The sequence below is a fragment of the Mirounga leonina genome, unplaced genomic scaffold, assembly GCF_011800145.1.
Source record: "Mirounga leonina isolate KUSES-001 unplaced genomic scaffold, KU_Mleo_1.0 Mir_82, whole genome shotgun sequence".
NCBI classification, from domain to species: domain Eukaryota; kingdom Metazoa; phylum Chordata; class Mammalia; order Carnivora; family Phocidae; genus Mirounga; species Mirounga leonina.
This window is the reverse complement of record NW_023270825.1, coordinates 13,481,446-13,505,221: the sequence shown is the minus strand read 5'-3', so window position 1 is coordinate 13,505,221 and position 23,776 is coordinate 13,481,446. Positions and strand designations below refer to the sequence as shown.

Below are 23,776 nucleotides of genomic sequence, written 5' to 3'. Positions count from 1 at the left end.
TTCAATAATTCTATTGCCATCAGATTTAATACTCAATGACAAATGCATTCCCTGTGTCCGCCCCTGGAGTGAAAGAATACTTTCAGAAAATTCTAATTTCAAATACAACATTGGGTCTCCTATGTACATTGTTCCACCAATAACAATTACCTAAATACACTTTACTGTACTTACACATTAGGATCGTAACAACATCAGGAACCACATAGACCTATGTGTTTATCTGAGTTTATTATTAATCTATCTACAAAAGGTGTTCAGAAATCACCTGGGTAGTTTTAGCTGTAGGAAAGGTGGTTCTTTATAAAACAAGTCTGACGTGCAGAGGAAATGAAAGCAGATTTATTTTGTTTGGAGCAAGGGGGCTTCCCCACCATTCCCTGTCCAGCAATGCCCCTGGAAGTGCCCCCACAGGACCTAGGATTGAGGACCGTACCTTAAAACCACTGGGACCAGTGGTTTTTACAAATCCTTCCAGACTCCGTAAGTCTATGCATTTTCCATACCATTGGAAAACACTTCCTTCCATTTTATAAACTACTCTTAGCAAAATGGACTCCTTCCATGTTCTATAACAAATATATATATTTTACCTTGCAAACCACTTAATATATATGATATAGATATGTCATGTACAGAGAAAGACTAGGAATGTTATCGTTTGTATTTTTTTGTTTTTAAGTAGTTTCCTAGGAGAATAATCATCTTTTACCACAGGGGTGGATATATTCAAAAAGTCCAATAAAACTATATAAATTTTTTGCTTGAAAGTTTCATTATATATATATTTTTTGTGGTTCACAAAACCACTGACCCTAAGCTTCAGGGCCAGTGCACACAGAGAAATCCTCTTGAAAATGAAGTTGTCTAGTTTCTGGCTATCACACTGAGCTTAAATTAGAAACTGCAATAAACCTGGGGAGAGTGTAAGAGAAAACAATAAAAATGCCAAGTTATTTAGACTAAGTCTGGTCCTAGACTTAGGGGAAAAGGGAGGGTTCACATTCATTGTGCCATATAATAATTTTTCCAGGGCCCGAAAATGCCTAAAAATGAGGTTTTAAAAGGATTAAGTGGCTTTTTAAAAGGTATAATGCAAGCCTTCTCTAGTATGAGAAATAAAATTCAGATTATGACTTCTAGAGGCCATGAGGGGAAAAAAGAGATAAAATGTGTTCCCATAAAAAGATTGCAAGGACAGAAGGCAAAAGTGGCGTCAACAATGGTGAGATGTCCCCTATGTTCATCTCTTTTCTTTTTTTTTTAGAGAGAGAGAGAGAGTCAGCGTGCGAGTGAGCACATGTGCCCGGAAGAGTGGGGAGGACAGAGGGAGAGAATCTTAAGCAGGCTCCCTGCTGAGCATGGAACCCCCACCCTGGGCTTGATACCACAACCCTGAGATCATGACCTGAGCTGATCCATCAACCTGAGCCAAAATAAAGAGTGGGACACTTAACCGACTGAGCCACCCAGCTGCCCCCATCTGTTTTGTTTCTTAGGGTAAAAAAAGAGAGAGAGACAAATCATACAACAGACCCTTAACTATAGAGAACACACTGAGGGATGATGGAGGGGAGGTAGGTGGGGTGGGGAGGTATGGTCCTCAATCCCAGATCCTGTGGGGACACTTCCAGGGGCATTGCTGGACAGGGAATGGTGGGGAAGCCCCCTTGCTCCAAACAAAATAAATCTGCTTTCATTTCCTCTGCACGTCAGACTTGTTTTATAAACACATAGGCTAGATGGGTGATGGGGATTAAGGAGGGCACTTGTTTATGAGCACTGGGAGTTTGTATGTAAGTGATGAATCACTAAATTCTACTCCTGAAACTAATATTACACTGTATGTTTTTTTTTTTAAGATTTTATTTATTTGACAAAGAGAGACACAGCAAGAGAGGGAACACAAGCAAGGGGAGTGGGAGAGGGAGAAGCAGGCTCCCCGCTGAGCAGAGAGCATGACTTGGGACTCGATCCCAGGACCCGGGGATCATGACCTGAGCCGAAGGCAGACCCTCAACCCACTGAGCCACCTAGGCACCCCACACTGTATGTTAACTAGAATTTACATAAAAACTTGAAACAAAGAAAAACAAAGGTGAGCTGTCACAGTAAAATGGATAAGTAAATTCAGAGGATTAACATTTTTCTTCCGGCTTCCTAAATGAAAGTAGGGGAATAAAGTGAAAAGAATCTACCTTAATGGAAGAAATCAAGTTTTACTATATCATTGGGAGGAAAATGAAAAAAAAGAGTAAAAACAGGTTATAATAGAGAAATCTGAACCAATAAAATCTTACTTCTATCAAACATGGACAGGAATCGTTACTTTTTTTTATTGTGTACATCTCCTGCTCATAAACCATCAGAGTTCCTCCTTCCCTTCATAGTGCAAAGTCCCGATACCTTATTCTGGAATTTAAAGCTTCATTATTCCTTCTAGGCAAAGAGGTCCTCAATCCTCCTTCTTACCGCTCAGCTTCCATCAGGGCAGCTTACTCTGCTGAACACAATTCATTTATAGGTAGGAACTACACTCCTTGTTGCTGCGAGAGGTAAAAATATTCCAAGGAGGGTGGATTCCGTTTACGGTAGGATTCATTACTAACAGTATGACAGCTGATAGCTTTGGATATGAAATCTGGGAGTGGCTGGGCAGGGAAGAGGGGGTTCTGGGAAAAGTCTCAGCCTCTGAGGGTGGGCACTGGGGGAAGAAGGTCTGAGAGAGAAAGCACACAGGGGTGGACTGCAGACAGCGCTAACCAGGCCTTTCCCATCGCTAGCTGTGGAGAGGGAGGGATAAAGCCCTTCTCTGTACTGTTAGCAAATGCCTCAGCATTTGACATGACACCCAACGTTTATATGAACACAGAGTGTGCCCGGTAAGCAATCCATGCTGAGCTCTGCCTCCACACTGGCACAGCAAAGCACAGAGAGCACCAGGGGCTGGGGGACAAGCACGCAGATGGCATCTACATTCATTCATTTCACTAAGTCCTCTTCTTTGCTTCTCCAACTTTGCAAAACGTCCTTTCCCATCCAGCTCTGGTCCGCACCTCCTGTCTCCCTCCTCTCATCTCTTAGAGGTTTTCTTGCCCACAGTAATTATTTGACATCTGGCCATAAATGAAGTGACAATACCCTTTTATCTTCCCTATCTTCAGTCAGTGTCTGTGTCTCCTAATTCTTTTCTACCCTACAATGACACTTACTCAGCATCCTCTAAATGGGTAATGAAATAAATTAATTTAGGGGTGAAGATCTACAGCCAACACCAACAAAATGGTCCTATGATTATGATTGCAAGATAAGGTAAGCATAAGGTGTATGCATTTCCTGATCACAGAAAAGAACTAAGAGGTCACCTGAAATCTGAAGTCAAACAAATAAAACCTTGCTACGCCTGCTATACCGGGACCTTAGTTCCTTAGGTAGGAGCCCCAAACAAGAAAACGTACACAACTAAGAAGGGTGTTCACGGTAGAACTTAAAACACTAGAAAATGGACATTAAAATTTAAATTTGGGAAAACAATACATTTCACAATCAACTATTGGGCTCAAAACAACTCAGATGAGAGAGTAATAAATAAAAGTATATAAGCCAATTGGCCATTAAGCTCTTCCACAAATTATTTTCCAATTGAACTAACACTGGAGAGCATGACTGAGTCAAACAGTCCATAACCACCATTATGATGAGTCAATCTCTTTGATTTTTCCATTGTTTAAGTTGAAGGTTATAAGTAAATTCTTGGAAAGCTTTTCCTTCTTTAAGTATGCAAGGGAAGTATGTTCATTGTTTTCAAAGGGTAATATGAAAACAGGAAGAAAAAAAAAGTTGGATCTAATTACCTAGTGAAAAGAAAATTCTGAAGTACTTTTTTTTTTTCCCTTGGCATATTTTATGTGGATCTGAGATGAAAACACACTGACAGCTGTGTGAGGATTCAGTGGGGCAATATTCATGCAGTTCTTACTCGCAGCACTTAACATACTAAGCAAAAGTCCCATAAATCTTATTTGTTGTTATTCATATAAAACGCTCAACAATTTACCACACAATGAAGTCAAATCATTGGATATCACATGTGGTCTTTCTTTGCCCTTCGTGGAACCGCTGAGACATGTTTGGCATTAAACCACTGGCCTACAATGAAGAAAGTTTAAGGAAGAGTCTTACAAAATTCCCTAGTGTTTTTACTCAACAGTTTGTGAACATCAATGGCCACGCATCAGTCTCTCCTCCATGTGACTTTGTGAAAGAAATATCCCATATCAGGGAAAACAGTTTCTCTAGATAAGAAGTTTCTGTTGCATGAACGCTGATCATTGGAATGCCATTCCCTATTTGTTCTGGAGATTAGGTAGCTCAGAACCAAATCTGACATCAACCTCTAACAACAGTGGAGAACTTTCTGTGTACTGATCCACCTGTGATGGAAGTTCCTAGGGGAGTGAACACTGGCCTCAACTCTGTCACAATGACTAATATGACCCATGGCACTATTAAAATCAAGGGAAGGGTTTATCAAATGGTTGAGAGGGTGAGCTTGGGAGATCAGACCACTGTAGTCTGCTACTTAGCTAGCTGGGCCACCCTAACTTAACCTGAGTTTCAGGATGTTATAAACTTATAAAATGAGGATAATCTTGATAGCATAGAGTCGTATTAAATTGAACAATTCATGCACAGTGCTCGTCATGAGTCTGCACATGGTAAGTTTTCAGAAAGTCATAGCTGTAATTATTACCTATAATAAATATTGTAACACATGTAGATGTATTTTGTAAATAAACAACCATCAAATGCCAGGATCGAGATATTTTATTATTCCTCTCTAGAGCCTAATTTCCTCATTTAAAAGAAGGGAACAAATAAGTTTTCTAGGTCTCTTCTGGTTGCAACCTTCTTTTGTTCTCTATACTTAGAGAAGGTATGAACTGCATCACAGAGAACAAGGGTTATTAGGAAATACAACCCTCTAAAAGGGGTCGCAACAGCACATATTAGAACCACCCCAACAGTGATCTGTTGTTTCTAAAATAAGAGGCTTGATTTTTTTTTTTGTCTCCCACTAATATAAATTCCTTGTTCCCAATGCCTAAACAGTTTTTGCTGATACCTGCTTGTTAGACATTAAAATGCCTTCTTGCTACTTCTGGCTACCCTCAAATTCTCCCAGTGTGAGTTTCCTAGAGACACTCTACTCTTGCTTCTAATGGCTTTGACTTCACTTTTCATTCCTCTTAATTTTCACAAGGAGAACCTACAGAAACGACCGCCTTTTAGAGACCAGAAGCTCCTGGGAAGTAGGACCTGGGCACCCAGGTTTAGGTATTGTGTGAAGTGTGTGCCTGGTTAAGACTCTGCCAAGTCAGGATCAATCCAGATGTGAGTCTGGATCTCACCCAGGAAGCTGGGCAGCAACTGGGCCTGCACAGAGATTAGGGTGGCATGCCTGAGACCTGGCGCGGCCTTGTCTGGATGTAGAAAGAGCCACAGCTAGCTGGAGAACTCCCGGGTCATGGCTACCAAGAACACCTTTGGAAAATGGGATTACCTGAATAAATAGCTTCCAGAAAGCCAAGGCCAACATTTCAGTTCTTCTTCAAGATCAAAACATTAAGGAGAGAGATCATATATTTGACAAAACATTTAAGCTGTGCATAAACCCTCTTCCTGCATGAAAAATAACATGTAAAAGGTGACTCATGTATGGAAAGGGTGAAAAGAAGGAGTTGATGGTCTGAAATTGGTTCAGGAGTGAAGAGTTCTAACAGAAAAATATTAGGTTAGCAGCAATCACAGTTTGGCAGTGATTTCTTGCTAGGATGACTTCTTTACTCTTTCTTTTGAGTATTTGTAGTCTTGAGTCTCCCTCTCAAGGGAATACAAATTAAAGCTAGGTGGAAAGGTAGTACCCTGACTTTAAGTCTATTCCTTTAATCTTGATGGTAGTGATTCTCTGAGAAGGTTAATTTGCCATTGAGATCAAGACCAGAAGAGGAAGGAGAGGAAAAAAAGAAGAAGAAAGAAAAAAAGGAAAAAAAAAAAAAAAAGAAGAGGAAGGGAAAAGACTGGAAACCTGTAGACTGAGGAGAGTCCTTTGACACAAATTTTGGAGCAAGGTGCTAAGCACCTCCACTGTGATCTCATTCCTCCCCTATCTTCCCCTGAATTTCTCAGAGGACTAAGTTATTTTGTAACCTTTTGAAATATATCTTAAAATTAATTATTAGGAAAAGATGCTGTGAAAAGAAGCATCTTCATGATCTCACTGAGAAGTGGATGTGAGAGTAGATGTAATATCCTCCATATTAAATGCAGGAAAATGCATATAGGAGCCGGTCCAGGAGCATATCATCAAAGTCAGAAAAGCCTCATAAGGAAGACTATTTTCACTATCAAAAAATTCCAGTTTTGAAGCAATTTTTACACCATAAGAGATTGAGAAAATGTTCGATAATAAGGCAGTCTTCATTATATACGAGAGAACTCAGGCTGGGAGAGACCAGTAAATGCAGTGAATGTAGAGAAACTCTTATCCAAAACATAAAGCTCCAGTGGACATGAGCACTAGTATGAAAAGGAAGCTCTATGACTCCAACAAATGTGAGAAATATTTCTGCGTGAAGTCAAAACTCAAGAATTAGAGAATTCATAAAGGAAATTTTGTAACTTTCACGAACATATCTTTAGTCACAAGTCATCGTCAAACTGAGTCTCTCAAACACCAGGGGGAAAAAAAAAATATATATATATACACACACACACACACACACACATATATATACACATATACATATATATGTATTTATTTATGGGAGGAAACTAACAATGGCATACTTGGAGTAGCCTTTTGCCACAAATCAGTTCTCACTTTCTGAGCACCCACACACACAAGAGAAACCTTTAGAAGGTAATGAAGGTAGAAAACCTTCCGCCAGAATTTACCCTTCAAATTACCCATACAGGAGAGAAATCACATGAATGTAACACAGGCAGGGAAATCTTTTTATGAAGTCTTATAAAACATGAGATAATACATGGTGGGGGGATCTTATGATATTGAATGTAGGAAAAAGTTCTGTCAGAGCCCATCTTGACTCTACATCAGAGAATTCACTATACCTGTAAAGAACGTGGGAAACCTTTCTTCCAGAAGAACACCTCTTTGGATATCAAAGAACGGGCTTAGGAAAGAAAACCTTCTGCGCGAAGGCAAACCCTCAATGCAGAATCAGAGAACACACATTAAGAGAAGATCTATGAAAATAATGAATGAACGGAGAGTGCCTCCAGCAGCAGTCACACCTGCTATATCAGAAAAGTCACAAAATGAAGCAGCACTGGGTGAGTAATGTGTGGGGAAGACCTTCACCCAGACAGAATCACTTACTGTCAGGGGACTGTTACGGAGAGAAACCCTATCAACGCAAAAAATGTGGGAAATCCTTCTGCCAGAAGACAGAAATCTTTTAGATTAGAAGATTCACATAGAAACCCATAGAAAAAAAGGTAGGTAAGGCATCATCAAGAAGTTACAACTAACTGAACATTACAGAAATAATATTTGAATATCCTCAAAGCACGAACATTTTTATAAGAAATTAAAGACCTGGGGAAATTCCATCAAGTTAGAGGGTGTTAAAAACACATTCTCGGGGCGCCTGGGTGGCTCAGTCGTTAAGCGTCTGCCTTCGGCTCAGGTCATGATCCCAGGGTCCTGGGATCGAGCCCCGCATCAGGCTCCTCGCTCCGCAGGAAGCCTGCTTCTCCCTCTCACGCTCCCCTTGCTTGTGTTCCCTCTCTCGCTGTCTCTCTCTCTGTCAAATAAATAAATAAAAATCTTTAAAAAAAAAAACAAAACAAAACACATTCTCCTGGGGCACCTGGGTGGCTCAGTCAGTTAAGCGTCTGTCTTCAGGTCGGGTCATGATCCCGGGGTTCTTGCTCAGCTGGGAGTCTGCTTCTCCCTCTGCTCCTCCCCCTGCTTGTGCTTTCTCTCGCTTGCTCTCTCATTCAAATAAATAAACAAAATCTTTTAAAAAAAAAATAACACATTCTCCTGCCAATCATTTGCTCTAGGAGTCATGGTTCATATGTGATTCCAGATCTTGTATACAAAAAAAGCAATCAGTAAACTCCTTCATAAATCTAACATTTATAAATAAAAAGATTTTTAGGGGCACCTGGCTGGCTCATTCAGAAAAGCATGCGACTCAATCTCAAAGTCATAAGTTCAAGCCCCATGTGGGGTGTAGAGATTACTTAAATAAATAAAACTTTAAAAAGAAAAGGTTAAAAAGAAAAAAAGAAAGAAAAAGCCACACCAGTCAGAAAGACACAGGAGCCAGCTTGAGGAAGCACTCAATGGCCAAGTCTGTGACAAAGTGAAGACTAAAATAATTAAATTAATAGAATGTAAATTATTAAAAACATATAATTCATGGGCCCATGCCGATAATAAATAGATTGATCAAGAAGGGAGGTCTCGGGCGCCTAGGTGGCTCAGTCGTTAAGCGTCTGCCTTCGGCTCAGGTCATGATCCCAGGGTCCTGGGATCGAGCCCCGCATTGGGCTCCCTCCTCGGGGGGGAAGCCTGCTTCTCCCTCTCCCACTCCCGCTGCTTGTGTTCCTGCTCTCGCTATCTCTGTCTCTGTCAAATAAATAAATAAAATCTTTAAAAAAAAAAAAAAAAGAAGGGAGGTCTCTTGCCCATAGCCAAGAGCTAACTGGAAGAAGTACTGGGCGGGGTAGGCTGGGTAGCGCAGCTGGCATCTGACTCTTGATTTTGGCTGGGGTCAGGATTTCAGGGTCCTGGGACAGAGCCCCAAGTCAGGCTCCATGCTCAGTGGAGAGTCTGCGTGAGATTCTCTCTTCCTCTGCCCCTTCCATTCATGCTCGCTCTCTCTCAAATAAATACAAAAATAAATCTTAAAAAAAAAAAAAAGAAGCAGCACTGGGATTAGAAAATCATTACTTTCCAACCATTATGGCAAAAACTGGGTCAGACAAGAATCATGGTTACCAAATCTAGGGGGAAATTTTGATGAGAAGCAAAATATTTGCAATGTCTTCAGTATATCTCCACAGACTGCTTGTTAGTTGCTAAAGGAAGAAAAGATAAACAGAATACAATGGAGAAACTGGATGACATCTTGATCAGTGATAAAAATTAATATCATCTATGAGAGAGAGATGGGTATTATGTTCCTCCAGACGTGGCACCTAGAGAGGGACAGATCACCTAAACAGTATTCTGGCTCAGAATGTTTAACTTCAACCTAATTACAGAGAAACATCAGGCAAACACAAAACAAGGACCATTCTTAAAAAACAAATAGTGAGGGCTGGGCTATTTCCTCACAAATATCAATGTTATAAAAAGGCAAGTTTAAAGGAGGCTAAAGAGACATCAAAGACTAATTCCTGTATTAAATGAGGAATGGTGTTATTAAGGACATTATCAGATCAAGTGATGACACTGGAATATAGACAGTAAATTAGATAAAAATATAGTATCAATATTAGTTTATGAAGTTGCTAAGCGTGCTGTGGTTTTAGGTTCAGTGCAGTGAGAGGAGGGGGGAAGTGGGAGGAGGGGCCAAAGGGCTAAGAAGTTAACAGTAAGGGGAGCCTGGGTGGCTCAGTTGGTTAAGCAACTGCCTTTGGCTCAGGTCATGATCCCAGGGTCCTGGGATCGAGTCCCACATCGGGGTCCCTGCTCTGCGGGAGGCCTGCTTCTCCCTCTCCCACTCCCCCTGCTTGTGTTCCTGCTCTCGCTGTCTCTGTCTCTGTCAAATAAATAAATAAAATCTTTAAAAAAAAAAAAGTTAACAGTAAGTGCACCTGGGTAAAGAGTATAACAGCTCTTCTCGGTACTATTTTTATTTTGCAACTTTCTGTAAGCTCTAAATTATTTTTTTTTTAAGTTAATTTTTAAAAATCCAGTCCAGCATGTTCTGGACCCTATCTCCAAAAACAACAGGTATTTCCCTGTCTCTCTCATCTTCCTTTTCCCTCTTCACTAGAGCAATCTGCTAAACTCAGACACATCTTTAAGTGCAAAAAACAAAACAAAACAGAACTGCTCTAGACCCCCAGCCACTCCAGACCTACTGAAAGACTTATCTACCACTCCAGCCTGGCCTCTGCTTCACTGCTCTTGCTAAAGTCAGTAAACACACCCAGGTCGCCAACTCCAACAGATAAATATTCAGTTACTATCTACCTGACCTTTCCACAGTGTTGACATCCTTTTCCTTGAAAGAATCTGCTTCTCCTCACTTTTGATCAGACACCTGTCATTTTCCTCCTGCCCTTCTGCCCCCTCTAAATCTTCTGCCATTTCCTAACTCTCTCCCAAACTCTTTCCCGGACTTCTCGTGATTGAAGTTCCTAAGATTTTCAGTCCACCCTGTCTTGCTAGGCGGTCTCATCCATCCCCATGGCTTCAAAAACCCTCTACGTGCCAGCGACTCCCAATTTACTTCTCCAGCCCACAGCTTTCCTCTGAATTCCGTATTCACACAGCCTGAGTGCCCTGACATCGCGGACTGAAAGGTCTCAAACTTAACATACGCAAAAGTGAACTCTGGGTCTCCCCCAACCCCATACCTTTTCCCCCTAGTCTTTCCATTTCATCGAGTGCTACTTCCATTCATCTAAGTCAGAAAATCCCCACCATCAGTTGGATGTTGACATTACAAGCAACGTTTTTTCGTTATGTTTTTCAATGGTTTAAAACTTCCCTACAATAAACATACATACTTATGAAGACATTAAAGAACCAAAACCTCTTTCTTTGAAACAGAACAAAACAAAGATGTGCTTTATAATCTCTATTTTTGTTCTTAATTTTCGCTTTATGAATGTCTAAAAATTAATATTAAGTTTCATATTACCGGAAGTGTTTGGATTTACTGAAGACATCATGGAATCAGCTTCCATCTAGAAAAGAAGAAAGAATAGCACATACAATTTCATCAAATGTTTTCACAGTGCAAGTTCTTAATTCCTGAGGTGTGGGGAAGGATTGTATTTTATGAGAAACCAAATGTCTTGAGTTCAGCTGACAAGTACTATCAGAGGAGAGCTATAAGAGTCATTTTATTCTTCCATCTATATCTAGGGTGGGGGGATGGGTGAAATTGGTGATGGGGATTAAGGAGGGTTGTGATGAGCACCGGGTGTTGGAGCTGTTGAATCACTATATCATACTCCTGAAACTAATATTACACTGTGTTAACTGGGATTTAAATAAAAACTTAAAAAAATAAAATAAAAAATAAAGTGGTATTAAAGCAAAAAATATCCCTATAAGATACAATATGCTAATCCGCTACAGACTCTAATGGCCCCAAAACTGTTCCATTGACCAAAACAGTTTAAGCATATATAATCAACTTGGCTGTCACATATGCAGCATAACCTAAAAGGTAACCTTTCTATTTTAGACAAATACAAGCGATTATTGCAATGAGCTCGATGGCTTTATTTTTGAACTTTTTTTCCTGATTATAAAAGTAACATGATGTAGAAATCATGAAAAATATAAAAAAAATCATGAAGAACGTTTTTAAAAACAGCCATCCAAGGAGAACCGCTATTAACATTTTGGCCTAGTCTGCATTCTTCCCCTATGGCTTTTTAAACATATTTCAGAACACACCCTATATACGGTTCAGGAAACTGCTTTCACCATACATTAAAAATATAAGCATTTTCCTGTATGGTTACAAGGGCCTTATAAACATGATGGAATTGGAACCTTGGCAACACCTCACATAGTTTCTCTACCTTGGATTCTATACTTTCCTGGTTCCTCTTGCCCCTGCCAGGTGGTTCCTGTTGCATCTTCATGGAGCCCCTGCTTACCCTTAAATATTGTTACCCCCCAGTGGTGTATCTCTCGCCCTCTGCATACTGTTCTTGGGCAACACCACCCAGTCTCATGCTCTGAGGTATCACCTGTAAACTGAGGAGTCCTGAATCTGTCTCCAGCCCTCCCCTCCCAATTCCTCACCTGGTTCCAGATTCCTGCATTTACAAGGGGCGGCAAAATCTGAGGGCAGATCTTTACCACCAAAACCTTAATACCAGCACAGTATTTAATGCGTGAATTCACTTGGGAGTCCACAGCCTCCTCAAACTTAATGTGCCCCAAACTGAACTCAATGACTTTCTCCCAGGCCTACTCCTCAGTTTTCCTACTTGGTGGCATTTACTATTGCTTCAGGCCTGTTTTCACACCCCTCTCTTACACCCAACCACATCTAATCATCAGGGCATAACATGTCCCAACACAACAAAGTGCTTCTGGATACTTCATATCAGAGGAGGCTAGCTAGCTCTTCTAGTCTAAGTGATGCCTAAATTCCTACTTTTCACTAGAATTAGAAGACCCTCTTCCTTGTCCCTTTCACTTTGGGTTCTTTCTGTTCTTCTCATGTTAGTATTTATCAGAGTTTTATAAGTCTCTCTACACTAACTTACGATCTGCTTCACAGTAGGGGCTATGTTTTATTCATTTTTATATCACTAGCAACTAGCAAGTGTTCATTTTTTTAAATAGGAACACTTCATAAATTTCATTGTGTAAACAATTGCATGAGTGTATAAATGATTTATTACATGTTGTGCATTTCAGTAAATATTTCATTTGCTCAAAAGCAATATTCAAAAATAAAACCCCAGGGGCTCCTGGCTGGCTCAGTTAGTGGAGCATGCAGCTCTTGATCTTGGGGTTGTGAGTTCAAGCCCCACATTGAATGTAGGAGATTACTTAAAAATAAAATCTTTTAAAATTAATTAATTAAACAACACCCCAAACCTCAAGCTACTATAAAAGTAAAAATCTGTTACATTTCACAGAGGGTATGCATTGTCATTTATTTAACACAAGTTCATAACAAATGACTGACAGGTGTACAGATGATTTGCTATCACTTTACTGTTTAGTGATCTGCAGATATTTGATTAAAAAATGAAATCTGCTACCTCGGCAAGGTATGTGAATAAAAGTAAAAATCTGTTAAATTTCATGGACTGTGCATATCTGTCTTACCACATCACTGTACTTGTCATTCATTTCCTCACTTATATTCTAAAATTAAAGCCAATTAAGGAGATTCAGGGATGATAAAAGCAGAATGAAACCAGCTATCTTTCCAGCTGAACACAGGTTAAATACAATGCTTCAAAGGCTGGATCCATTTAGCTGACTTGCTTTGGAATTCTAGCTGAAATGATGCAGGTGAAGAGAAGAGCTGCAATTTCTGGGAGTCAGCCCTGACTATTTCTCTGAGCTCCACAATCAGCATCTCAGTAACCAAACATTTGCTAGGAGGTGAACCACTTTGAGCCCACCTGGTCCGTTCATGGGACAGATTGGTGTCAACAGAACTTATTTACCGTGAAGTTGTGATACGTTTAAGCATAATGAGAGATGGAGACGCGATACATCACCTGGTTCCTGGCTTTGCTGGGCTTGCAATCTGATAGGCAGAGCTCACTCTTGAGGAACAGCCAGGCCAAACTGGTTTAAGGAGGGCACGGGGCGGCGGAGGGGAACATTACAGGCAGAGCCCTCTGTTTGATGGCTGCAAATGAATTTCTTAAAGCTGGACAAGATCTTGTCTGGTTAATTCCAGTTCAGCATCTTAATAAGAGGGATCCATCTCTAGAATCAATGTAACAAGGGGAGCAGGAAATTTGTCCTCCTAAAGCAGGACGCTCCTTGAAACTCAGCTCAACTCTCCTTATTAGTGAATTAGTGCAAACTTTCCTGAAGAATAATATCCAACAAAATTTCAAATGTACCTAGCAATTGTACTCCCAGGAATTTATTGCATAGATATACATCCACAAGTATAGATATACATATAAAAGGATGCTCAACAAAACGTTTGTAGGAATGAAAAATAATGGAGGCAATCCAAATGACCAAAGACAGGAAACTGGCTAAAGATAATACTACACAACTACTTTTTAAAAACGTGGTGGTGTGTGCTTTTATGTTGTTAAGTGAAAAAAGCAAAATAAAATAGGTATACTATGTACCCACTTATGTTTTTATTTAACCCTTTATTTTTTAAAAATATTTTTATTAACATACTATTTGTTTCAGGGGTACAGGTCTGTGATTCATCAGTCTTAACAATTCACAGCGCTCACCATAGTACATATCTTCCCCAATGTCCATCACCCAGCCACCCCATCCCACTTATGCTTTTAATAGAATGCTAGGCATGTTTGTTATACATAGGAAATTTTGGAATGACACACAAACAATTGTTAATTATGGTAACCCCTGAGGAGTGGGACTGTTTGGTAGCAAAGGAGGGAATTTTACATTCAACTTTATACTTTTTCCAGACTGTCTGAATTTTTTGTCTATGGAAACGTATTAGTTTTATAATTTAAACGAATTCCTGTTACCAATACCCGCCTCCCAGCCTTCCCTCTTGACATCTCCCTAGCATCTTGCATTTATTATAAGCCTGGTGGTGAGAAAGGCTTCATGAACTCTAATTCATCCCTGAGTTAGGTTCTTTTTTTTTTTTTTTTAAAGATTTTATTTATTTATTTGAAAGAGAGAGAATGAGAGAGAGCACATGAGAGGGGGGAGGGTCAGAGGGAGAAGCAGACTCCCTGCCGAGCAGGGAGCCTGATGCGGGACTCGATCCCAGGACTCCAGGATCATGACCTGAGCCGAAGGCAGTCGCTTAACCAACTGAGCCACCCAGGCGCCCCCTGAGTTAGGTTCTTAAGAAGAGTAAAATTCAGCACTGGACACATCTCTGAAATCGCTTTGAGAGGCAGTCATTTTAAACATCCGAAACTAGCCACTGCGCTTGACTTAGAACCTACCCACCCTTGTATTGTCTGCCCCATTCCCAAATAGATGAAGAAAGCTCTACCTTGGAGGGCTTGTACCCAAACAGCATTATAACAGCAACTTTAAAGTCCTCTCTGTTTAGATAGCCTTTGTTATCTTCATCGCATGCTTTAAATACCTAAAGAACATTAAATAGCTTCAGTTAGACCGAAACGGTTTGTTCTATTACTTTATTACTAGTTTATATTAAATTTAGACCTCTAAAATCTAAAACTTAGCTGAGCAGGAGGGTTCGGAGATGGGAGTTGCATTATCTTAATTTTACTTCTCAAGAATTATTAACGTGCTAAAATTTACCCCCCGAAATGTGCAAACGACTTAATCGCTAGACTGACGCAAATTAATTCCTTTAAACCACTGGGATAAATTCTATCCAAAATTCAGTCCTAGAATTAGGAAGGTGAGACAGATATAAGGTTAGAGGTTCTTGTTAATAAACTGGATATGGGAAAAGGAGCTTGGAAGTAGCCAGAACACTGGACAGAGAGCGAAAAGCCTTGCAGCCCTCGGCTCAGTCATTAAGCACGGGCCTTTGGAAGGACAGTGCAGTCCTTGTCAGTGCAACAGAGATTAGTGAGGCCCAGGCGGGTGAATGAAATGGGAGCCCTTGGTCAAAAGTCGGAGAATCAGCCCTCCGGACACCTACTTCCACCCACTTCCTGTGTTCTGAGGGACTGGCTTCCCACGTCCGTGGCCGGGCTCCGGCCTCGGAGAAAAACATCGCGACCACCACAAGCGAAAGGCACCGGAGAACCCGAGACCTCCACCGCCAGAACCCGGTTGCTGCAGTCCTCTGGCTACGCTCACCGCAGCTGAAGAAGCTGAACTTGGCCGGGCAACTCCAACGTCTTTTCCCATTGGACGGCCTGCTAGCCACTGGCGTTGATCCCGCGGTTCTATTGGTCAGAGCTTTAGGCCCGTTTCCTTGGAACGGCCTATGGCGGCGAGGCTCCTGGGCCCGCCCCCAGCCTTGCTACCGCCATGCTCGTTCCCCTTAACTCCTTGCGCACCGCTGGGATCCCGCTCACCTAGGTCCTGCTTCAAGGTCTCTAGCAAGGTTCCTCCCATTTTTCTGCCCCCACACCTTGCAGTAAGTTACTTTGGTAATTTTTATCTATGACACTGTGCTGAGCATAGGAAACACAAAAAGTGTGAACAAAGCATTAAAAGAACCAAAGAGCCAAGTCCAGGATTCATGTGCATATCTGCAAGTCAAGTTATTGGGGTCCATCCCTCCAGGGCAGTTACTACGGTCTGTTTTGTCCTCCCGATATCCCTGCAGGAAGATGTTCAGTAAACGAACCAAGTCCTTAGGACTTTTATGATGTGGGAAACAAAGCCAGAAGGAAATGTAAATAAAATTAAATGTTCTTATAACCTGCAGCCCATTGACAATTACTTGATACCGCCCCGTACGTCCTCCAAGACCTCCCAACGGTCTTAATGTCAATGCCTTGCTAGAGGGAAAAACCACCTTAGCTTGGCAATAGCAAGGCCTTCTTTATCCCGCGAGTACTTTTTAGCAAATGAAAGCCCTTTTGGAAACTTCCCTAGTCTTTACCTCCCCCAACTCCAACGTATATAATCAGTTGCTCCTCACAATCCCCCGACAGCAGTTCTGCCCCTGGGTCCTATCGTCGTGCCTTAGTAAAACCACCTTTTTTGCACTGAAGGCATCTAAGAATTCTTCCTGGGCCGTCAGTTCCAGACCCCAACAACACTACTCCAAAAAAATCACATCAGTTTACACCAAGCTGTTCCACTAAGCCCTTTAGGAGAAGTGCCTAGCTTGAAAGAAACTGAGAATAAATGTTATAAACATTATTAAAGCCAAGGAATATGGGGGGGGGGTGCGTTTTGCAAAAGAGTTTTAGACCCCACTCTCTTCTGGCAAACCAGTAAGGTCAAAAACACACGTTTCAAAGAAGAAACAGGCATTCGCGTTTGAGTGTGACGGGAGCTCATTACCCTTTTATTTTACAGCAGGTTCTACAACTTTGCGTCCCCAGCGAGCCCGCTCCTCCGGGATACAGGTCTCAAACCACAGCGGCCTCGAACCTAAGCTAATCCTCTCTCTGCCTAAAAGTAAATACCCCCTGCCTCGAGCTCCGGGAAACGGAACCTATGACACTCCCTGCAAAGTGGATGAGTTTCGCCCATTAACTAAGGGAAGAAAGAGAGAACACTTAATTTTCCCTCTCCGCCTTTTAGGAGAAGCGGTCAGGGGGTGAACCGAGAGCTGGAGGCTGCCGGGACCCCCCTTGCACCCATTCCCGGGGGAGCGCCCTGCAGCCCCTCAGGATCCGGAGGTCTTTAGGACCCAGCGGTGGGCGTCCCGGAAAGGGAAGGGGCTGGGCCACCAGGTGCGAGCCCCGGCCGGGAGGGTTTAAATTGCGCGCAAGCGCGGGCGGCGGAAGAGAGAGCGCGAACCCGTGGGGTGTGGGTATTTCAAGGGCGAGTTCGGCTGTTGCCGGCTGTGGAAGTTTCAGGTTCGTGTCCGGCTGAACAGGAGACCCTGCTTCTTCCGGCCTAGGCCTCTCGGGTCCCGCGAATTCTGAGGCCCGGTGAGACTGGAGGTGGAATCTGAGGGAAGCGGGGTATCTGGTAAAAACGCAGGGGAAGGTCCCCTTGTGGGCCTCATAGCATCTGTCCGGCGCGAGCGGCAGGCGTCGCGGCGAGCCGAGGGCGGCCGGGGGCGTGGGTGCGAGGGGTCCCCGCGCTGGGCTTTTTACTCCGGCTTCTCGGCAGGCAGTGATGCTGGCGCGCGTGGGGCGCCTACCCTGTGCCAGACACTGAACCTTTCTGAGCCAGGTTGCCTTGTACGCGGAGCCAGTCGTTCGCGGGGCTCAGTATAGACTTGATGCGGGGGGGGGTGTTGCGGGGGGGGAATTTCTTCAGATTTCCATCCTCCTTAGCAATACAGCTTCATGCGGTTTGCCAAATTTCAGTCATTTGCCTTTCTGTTTCTTGGTTTTTGTCTCACTTTTAATATCTATACCGTTGTTTATTTGGTGTTTTTATTTGAGCCCACTTTTACACAAATATGGTCTTTAAAACTTTATTTCGCTGGAAATAAAATGGAGCCATAAGATACTTTGATTTTAAAAAAGTGTTACTGGTGCCTGCAGAAGAGCCCAAAGTTTCTTGAGGGCTTTCTGCAACACTACGACTGTCTCCTTGATTTAAACGGATTGGAAGGGAAAAGGATGGTACTTCCGTACTGTGATACTAACGTTTGGTCCCAGTCACCTCCACTCTGGAAAACGCTGCTCTGTGCAGACCTGCTCAGAATTGGTCCATCTGTATTGTGATCGTAGAATTCCCCCAGCGTCACCGCTTAACTCAAAATGGGATGTTGGACCTGTGATGTGCCAGATGCAGCCCAGGAAAGACAAACAATTGAAGGGAACGCTGTTGAGTTCCATCTTTAACACTGTGACTTGTGACTTGATTACAAAAGCACCCTGCAAATGCCTCTGTGGCAGAGAAGTAAAATTCGAATACTGGAACCAGGGAGTTCTCCGCAGGAAGTCAGTTCCTGATCTTGGCCTTTTTTTTTTTTTTTTTTTAGATTTTATTTATTTATTTGAAGAGAGAGACACAGCGAGAGAGGGAACACAAGCAGGGGGAGTGGGAGAGGGAGAAGCAGGCTTCCCGCCGAGCAGGGAGCCCGATGTGGGGCCCGATGTGGGGCCCGATGTGGGGCCCGATGCGGGGCCCGATGCGGGGCCCGATGCGGGGCTCGATCCCAGGATCCCGGGGTCACGACCTGAGCCGAAGGCAGACGCTTAACGACTGAGCCACCCGGGCGCCCCTGATCTTGGCCTTTCAACCACTCCTCTTCTTCAGGCTAACAGCCCTGACACCATAAAGAGCTTGGTAACCTGCTGAATGTAACGACGATTTTTTTCTTTCAAAGGTATTTTGCCTTTAGTAAATAACCCAGCATATTTAAGTGTGAGCAGTTCCAAAACTTAAGCTACGTCTACAGCAGACAAAAGCATTTTTTCCCTCGAGGAAATGTCTTTTTCAAAACCTTTTTTTTTTTTTTTTTTTTACCAACTTGTCCTACTTTGGAGGGAATGAATGGTCTTTCTCCTTCCCATGCATGTGTGGTTCTAGAAAATGTAGGTAATAAAACTTGGAAACCTTAGAATTACTCTAAATAGCTGAGTCGCTAAAGATGAATATCTTCCTTAGAGTTTTCAGGACTTTTAAATTCCGTTTTATTGAGATGTAATTCATCTGGGAGAGGAATGGTGGTAGCCTGTAAGGTGTCTGCATACAGCTTTTCTTATGCTGGAAGCTGAACCCTTTCCACCTAAAAATTCTGCTTTAGAATGGGGAAGGAATCTATAAAGAACAGCCTGGGAACTCTTAATTGATTCTTTTACTTAAGTTCCTGGCTTTACTGCTATTTGAGAATTCTTTGAAAGCTAGAGCTAACAGTTTTTTTCCTGAGGGGTTTCTATTCTGAAATAACTTTTTGAAGTCACAAAACTGTAGCCATCAAAATCATTCCTTCAGAGTTCCTTTAATTCACAGCGAATTGTGATGGCTTAAATACCTCTTGCCAGCAGCCTCCAAGAGTCTAGAACACAAGAGGAATGTAAGCTTAGAAAACTTAAAAAACCTGAACTGTTCAAATATGTTAAGTACTAAGTCTAAATATTTCATGAAAATCTAGCCCTTGTATCCTGTTAACGGTAATACAGTTCTAACAAGCTTCTTTCTTAACCCTTAGCAGATTAGAAACAACTTAGGGGAAAAGCCTACTGAGTTCTTTTTTTTTTTAAGATTTTATTTATTTATTTGAGAGAGAGAATGAAAGAGAGCACATGAGAGGGGGAAGGGTCAGAGGGAGAAGCAGACTCCCTGCTGAGCAGGGAGCCTGATGCGGGACTTGATCCTGGGACTCCAGGATCATGACCTGAGCCGAAGGCAGTTGCTTAACCAACTGAGCCACCCAGGCGCCCAAGCCTACTGAGTTCTAACAACTCTTAGAAGTGGACTGGACAGAACACTTAGAAAAAGAGCTAGACAAAGTCTAGGGCGACTAGTACTGGAGAAAGAGGTCCCATCCATCTCTGTAGTCCCTAAAGCTTCGTAAAACAGTATCCACGCCAGGTGAGGTTAATAGGGATCCTGAGCCGAGAAGAACAGGTCAAATTATTGTTTAAATGCACTCAGTTTTAAAAAATCTTGAAATAGGTAACTTACAGGAGAAACTTGATCTTACTTGACTGGTCATGAATTGAAAAAGTGAGAAATTGTGAAACGTGACAGATAGATACCTTAAGTCTTTTTTAACTTGGCCAGCAACTGGCTGGCTCATTTAATAGAGCATGCAACATTTGATCAGCCTACTTAAAACAAAACAAAACCTTTCTAGCTTGAAACTTAAAAGTGTATTCATTTGCAAATCTTTTGGTGTGGAATCAAGCCTTTTGCAGGGGGAGGGGGTCCTGTGAACAGAGTTCTACAGTCCATCTTAGTATACCAAACTTGTGTCCTCAGTTTCTTTAAAAGAACAAAACTTTGACAATAATTTGAGCACAGACTCTTAGGTTAAATTTTTCTCTGGGTCTTGTATGAAAATTTTATTTTTATAAATAAGTTTTTAAGATTTATTTGACAGACTCAGCGAGAGAAGTAACACAAGCAGGGGAAATGGGAGAGGGAGATACAGGCTTCCTGCTGAGCAGGGATCCCGATGCGAGTGAAAATTTTTTTTTTTTAATCACAGTGAGAAACTGTTCCTTAGCTATCTGAAAAATGTACTTGGCCTTTGCACTTGAATTGGTGGGAATTTTGTAGGTAACAAAACCGAAAGTACTTCATCTAGTTTCTTAAATAGAAACTCGACTGTTTTAGAAAACAAGTGTTTTGCTTCTGTGCAAGTTCTCTGCAGGTTTTAGTAGTTTGATTTAGCACAGGGCCATTAAGGTAGTTGGGTCCTCATGGCAGCAAATCTAGATAATGTATATACAGAATTGAGCGTTTGACACTGTCTTGAGGATTTTGTTAAGCTTTACGGTAAGTAGCTTATCTTTGGTGAAGTAAGAAAGAATCGCTAAAGTCCTGTGGGCTCTCATGCTTGGGTGAAGGGTAGATTTGTAAACTCCAATTTGACCTCAAAAATTTGAGTATAGTTCTTGAAATTCCTTAAATTATCTTAACCCCAAGCACCTGTTAGAAGATTCAGCATCAAGAGCAAATATTTTTATTTTGGAGTTTGGCCCCCAACTCTTTCCTCAGGCCTCTAAGAACAAGGTCTGGGTTGAAAGAGAGGAGAAAGTAACTAGGATTTTTGCTGTCACTTTATTTGCCAAATTCCTGTAGCAGATTCTGGGAATGTGCCTCTGAACACCTGGAAAACAGCTGACGTTCGTTCCGTGGCTCAGCATCTGGTAAGCGTCAGGTGTGCTGTATGTGTTGCAGAAACTAATACGGAATTTGAGAGCAACGGTTTGCCAATTTCCTAGTGAATGGAAATAACTATTTGTCTTTCATTTCCAGAAGTATGTCTCAGGAAGGTGATTATGGGAAGTGGACAATATCCAGTAGTGATGAAAGTGAGGAGGAAAAGCCAAAATTAGACAAGCCATCTACTTCTTCCCTCCCTCATGCTGGGCAGGGAGCCGCAAATGAACCAAGATACACCTGTTCTGAGGCTAGGAAAGCTGCCCATAAAAGGAAATTATCACCTGTAAAGTTCAGCACAGATTCACAAGCTTCACCTCCCAAAAAGCAGAAGAGTGGTTCCCAGGAAGACCTGGGTTGGTGTCTCTCTAGCAGTGATGATGAACTGCAACCAGGAACACAGGAGAAGCAGGCTAAGAACATGGTGGTCAAAGAGGAGAGCGGCATCTCTTCTCCCAAAGACAGTGCCACCCAAAGAGCTGGAAATCATGGCTCTCCTGCCCACCATGGACTAAAAGAGGAGGAAGAGGAGTATGAGACCTCAGGGGAAGGCCAAGATATTTGGGACATGCTGGAAAAAGGGAACCCCTTCCAATTTTACCTCACTAGAGTCTCCGGAATTAAGCCAAAGTATAACTCTGGAGCCCTCCACATCAAGGGTAAGTGGATGCTGCATGTCTGGTAGCTGTCAAACAGCACTTGAGAAGGTCCCCTTGGCAAAACAAGGAGGGTAACCTAGAACCATCTCCAAGAACCCTTCACAGTCTTAACTACCCTCAGGAAAACTACCAGTTTGACAAACAAATGTGTTTGACAGCAAGCTGTTTACTTAGGGAATTATAGGGTGTTTCTCAGTCCTGTAGATCTACCAGTTGGAATACTTAGACAATTTTAAACATCGTGCTAACTTTTAAAGCTTAAACTTTAATGAAATAGCGATATCTGACAGCAGTACCATCACCTAAAACTTGATGCAGATTTGGGGCTCCACCCAGGTTCACTGAATCAAACTCTGGGAGCAGGGCCCTGCAGTCTGTTTTAAGAAGCTTTTCCGGGGATTCTAATGAGGGAGCAGAAGACCAGCTGAGGACAGGCAGAAGCTGACACCCCACAATCCCCCCCTGACCCCCATGGGATATATGTGACATTCCTCAGGCACTCCTGGCTGCCCTAAAGGAAAAACAGTTAATTTATAGAGATTAAAATCCTACGAAACATGAGTCTCAGTTTACAAAAGTCTTAGAAATGCTTTGTTCTTGTGAATTTCTATCAATGGCCTAGCTTCCAGAAGGAAATGTAGATACAATTAAATGTCCTTATGACCAGCAGCCCATTGACAGATACTTGAAGAGGGCAAAGTGTAATGTTCCTCCAGGAAGCTCCCAATTATCTTACTGTTAATGCCTTACTAGAAGGAAAACCAAGCTTAACTTGGCAATGGCAAGGCCTCCAGTATCCTGTGAGTCTTCTTTAACAAAAATCCTTTTGAAATCTCCCTTTTCCTTACCTTCCCCAACTCTCAAGTATATAATCAGCCATACCTCACAAACGAGGGGCAGCTTTTTCTGCCCACTGGTCCTGTCCTCGTGCTTTAATAAAACCACCTTTTTGAACCCGAGACATCTCAAGAATTCCTTCTTGGCCGTTGGCTCCAAACCTCACCCCACCTAACTTCACCTGTATTCCAAAACCCCATCACTAAAGCCCAATCAGGTTTGAGAACCACTGCTTGGAAGCCAGGTTTTTGTTCCTGGTGAAGAAGCAAAAAACCAGCATGCATATAGGTATTTCAGTTCTGAATCGAAAGATAGTCTTCGGTTGCTTTGCTTATTCCTCAGGGTGCATCTGTGTGATATTATGATGTATATGTATTTGGTCTTCATTCCTGGTTGGTTTTTGTCCCAGGCTCCTGTAAGAGCCCTAAAGTAATGAAGGTCAAAAGAATATTTTTCTGGGGCACCTGGGTGGCTCCGCTGGTTAAGCGTCTGCCTTGGGCTCAGGTCATGATCCAAGGGTCCTGGGATCAAGCCCTATGTTATGCGTGCTCCCTGCTCATCAGGGAGCCTGCTTCTCCCTATCCCTCTTCCTGCCACTCTCCCTGCTTGTTCTCTCTGTCAAATGAATAAAATCTTTAAAAAATTCTGTTCATAACAAGCCCCTTTCAGTCATACCTGGTTTGTTAATAAAGTGGCTTTTGGAAAGCCCTTGAGAATGGAGAACTGATTGCCAGGGAGACCCAATTGTGTCATTAAAGCTGGGACTTTCATTCCCATTCCCACACTTCCAAGGAGGGGGAAGGGGGCTGGAGGTTGTTAATCATTAATGGCCTTTGTAATGAAGCCTCACTTAAAAAACCCTGTGTAGGGGTTTGGAGAGCTTCCAGGTTGATGAACACACGGAGGTGCACACCCCTTCCCGCATACCTGTTCTTTGCATCTCTCCCATCTG

The 23,776-nt window shown here is 42.3% G+C and overlaps 2 protein-coding genes across 7 annotated transcripts in view; one reads left to right on the top strand and one right to left on the bottom strand.

Annotated features, from left to right (window-relative positions):
* The window catches only part of EFCAB11 (EF-hand calcium binding domain 11), a 142,152-nt gene extending 125,737 nt beyond the window's left edge, over nucleotides 1–16,415 (bottom strand). Inside the window, exons 1-3 of one of the 2 annotated variants that reach the window (XM_034993387.1) lie at nucleotides 15,552–16,415; nucleotides 14,928–15,023; nucleotides 10,911–10,956 (exon numbers count right to left, since the gene is read on the bottom strand). In XM_034993387.1, the coding sequence (XP_034849278.1) occupies nucleotides 10,911–10,956; nucleotides 14,928–15,023; nucleotides 15,552–15,626 (217 nt within the window). In that variant the 5' untranslated portion in view covers nucleotides 15,627–16,415. The remainder of the gene's footprint in view (nucleotides 1–10,910; nucleotides 10,957–14,927; nucleotides 15,024–15,551) is intronic. The other variant, XM_034993386.1, reaches the window with a different exon arrangement.
* A 568-nt stretch (nucleotides 16,416–16,983) lies between these two features.
* TDP1 (tyrosyl-DNA phosphodiesterase 1) overlaps nucleotides 16,984–23,776 on the top strand; it is a 94,889-nt gene continuing 88,096 nt past the window's right edge. For 4 of the 5 annotated variants that reach the window (XM_034992271.1, XM_034992268.1, XM_034992270.1 and 1 more), the window contains exons 1-2: nucleotides 16,984–17,469; nucleotides 21,425–21,987. In XM_034992271.1, coding sequence (XP_034848162.1) covers nucleotides 21,429–21,987 — 559 coding nt within the window. In that variant the 5' untranslated portion in view covers nucleotides 16,984–17,469; nucleotides 21,425–21,428. The remainder of the gene's footprint in view (nucleotides 17,470–21,424; nucleotides 21,988–23,776) is intronic. The other variant, XM_034992267.1, reaches the window with a different exon arrangement.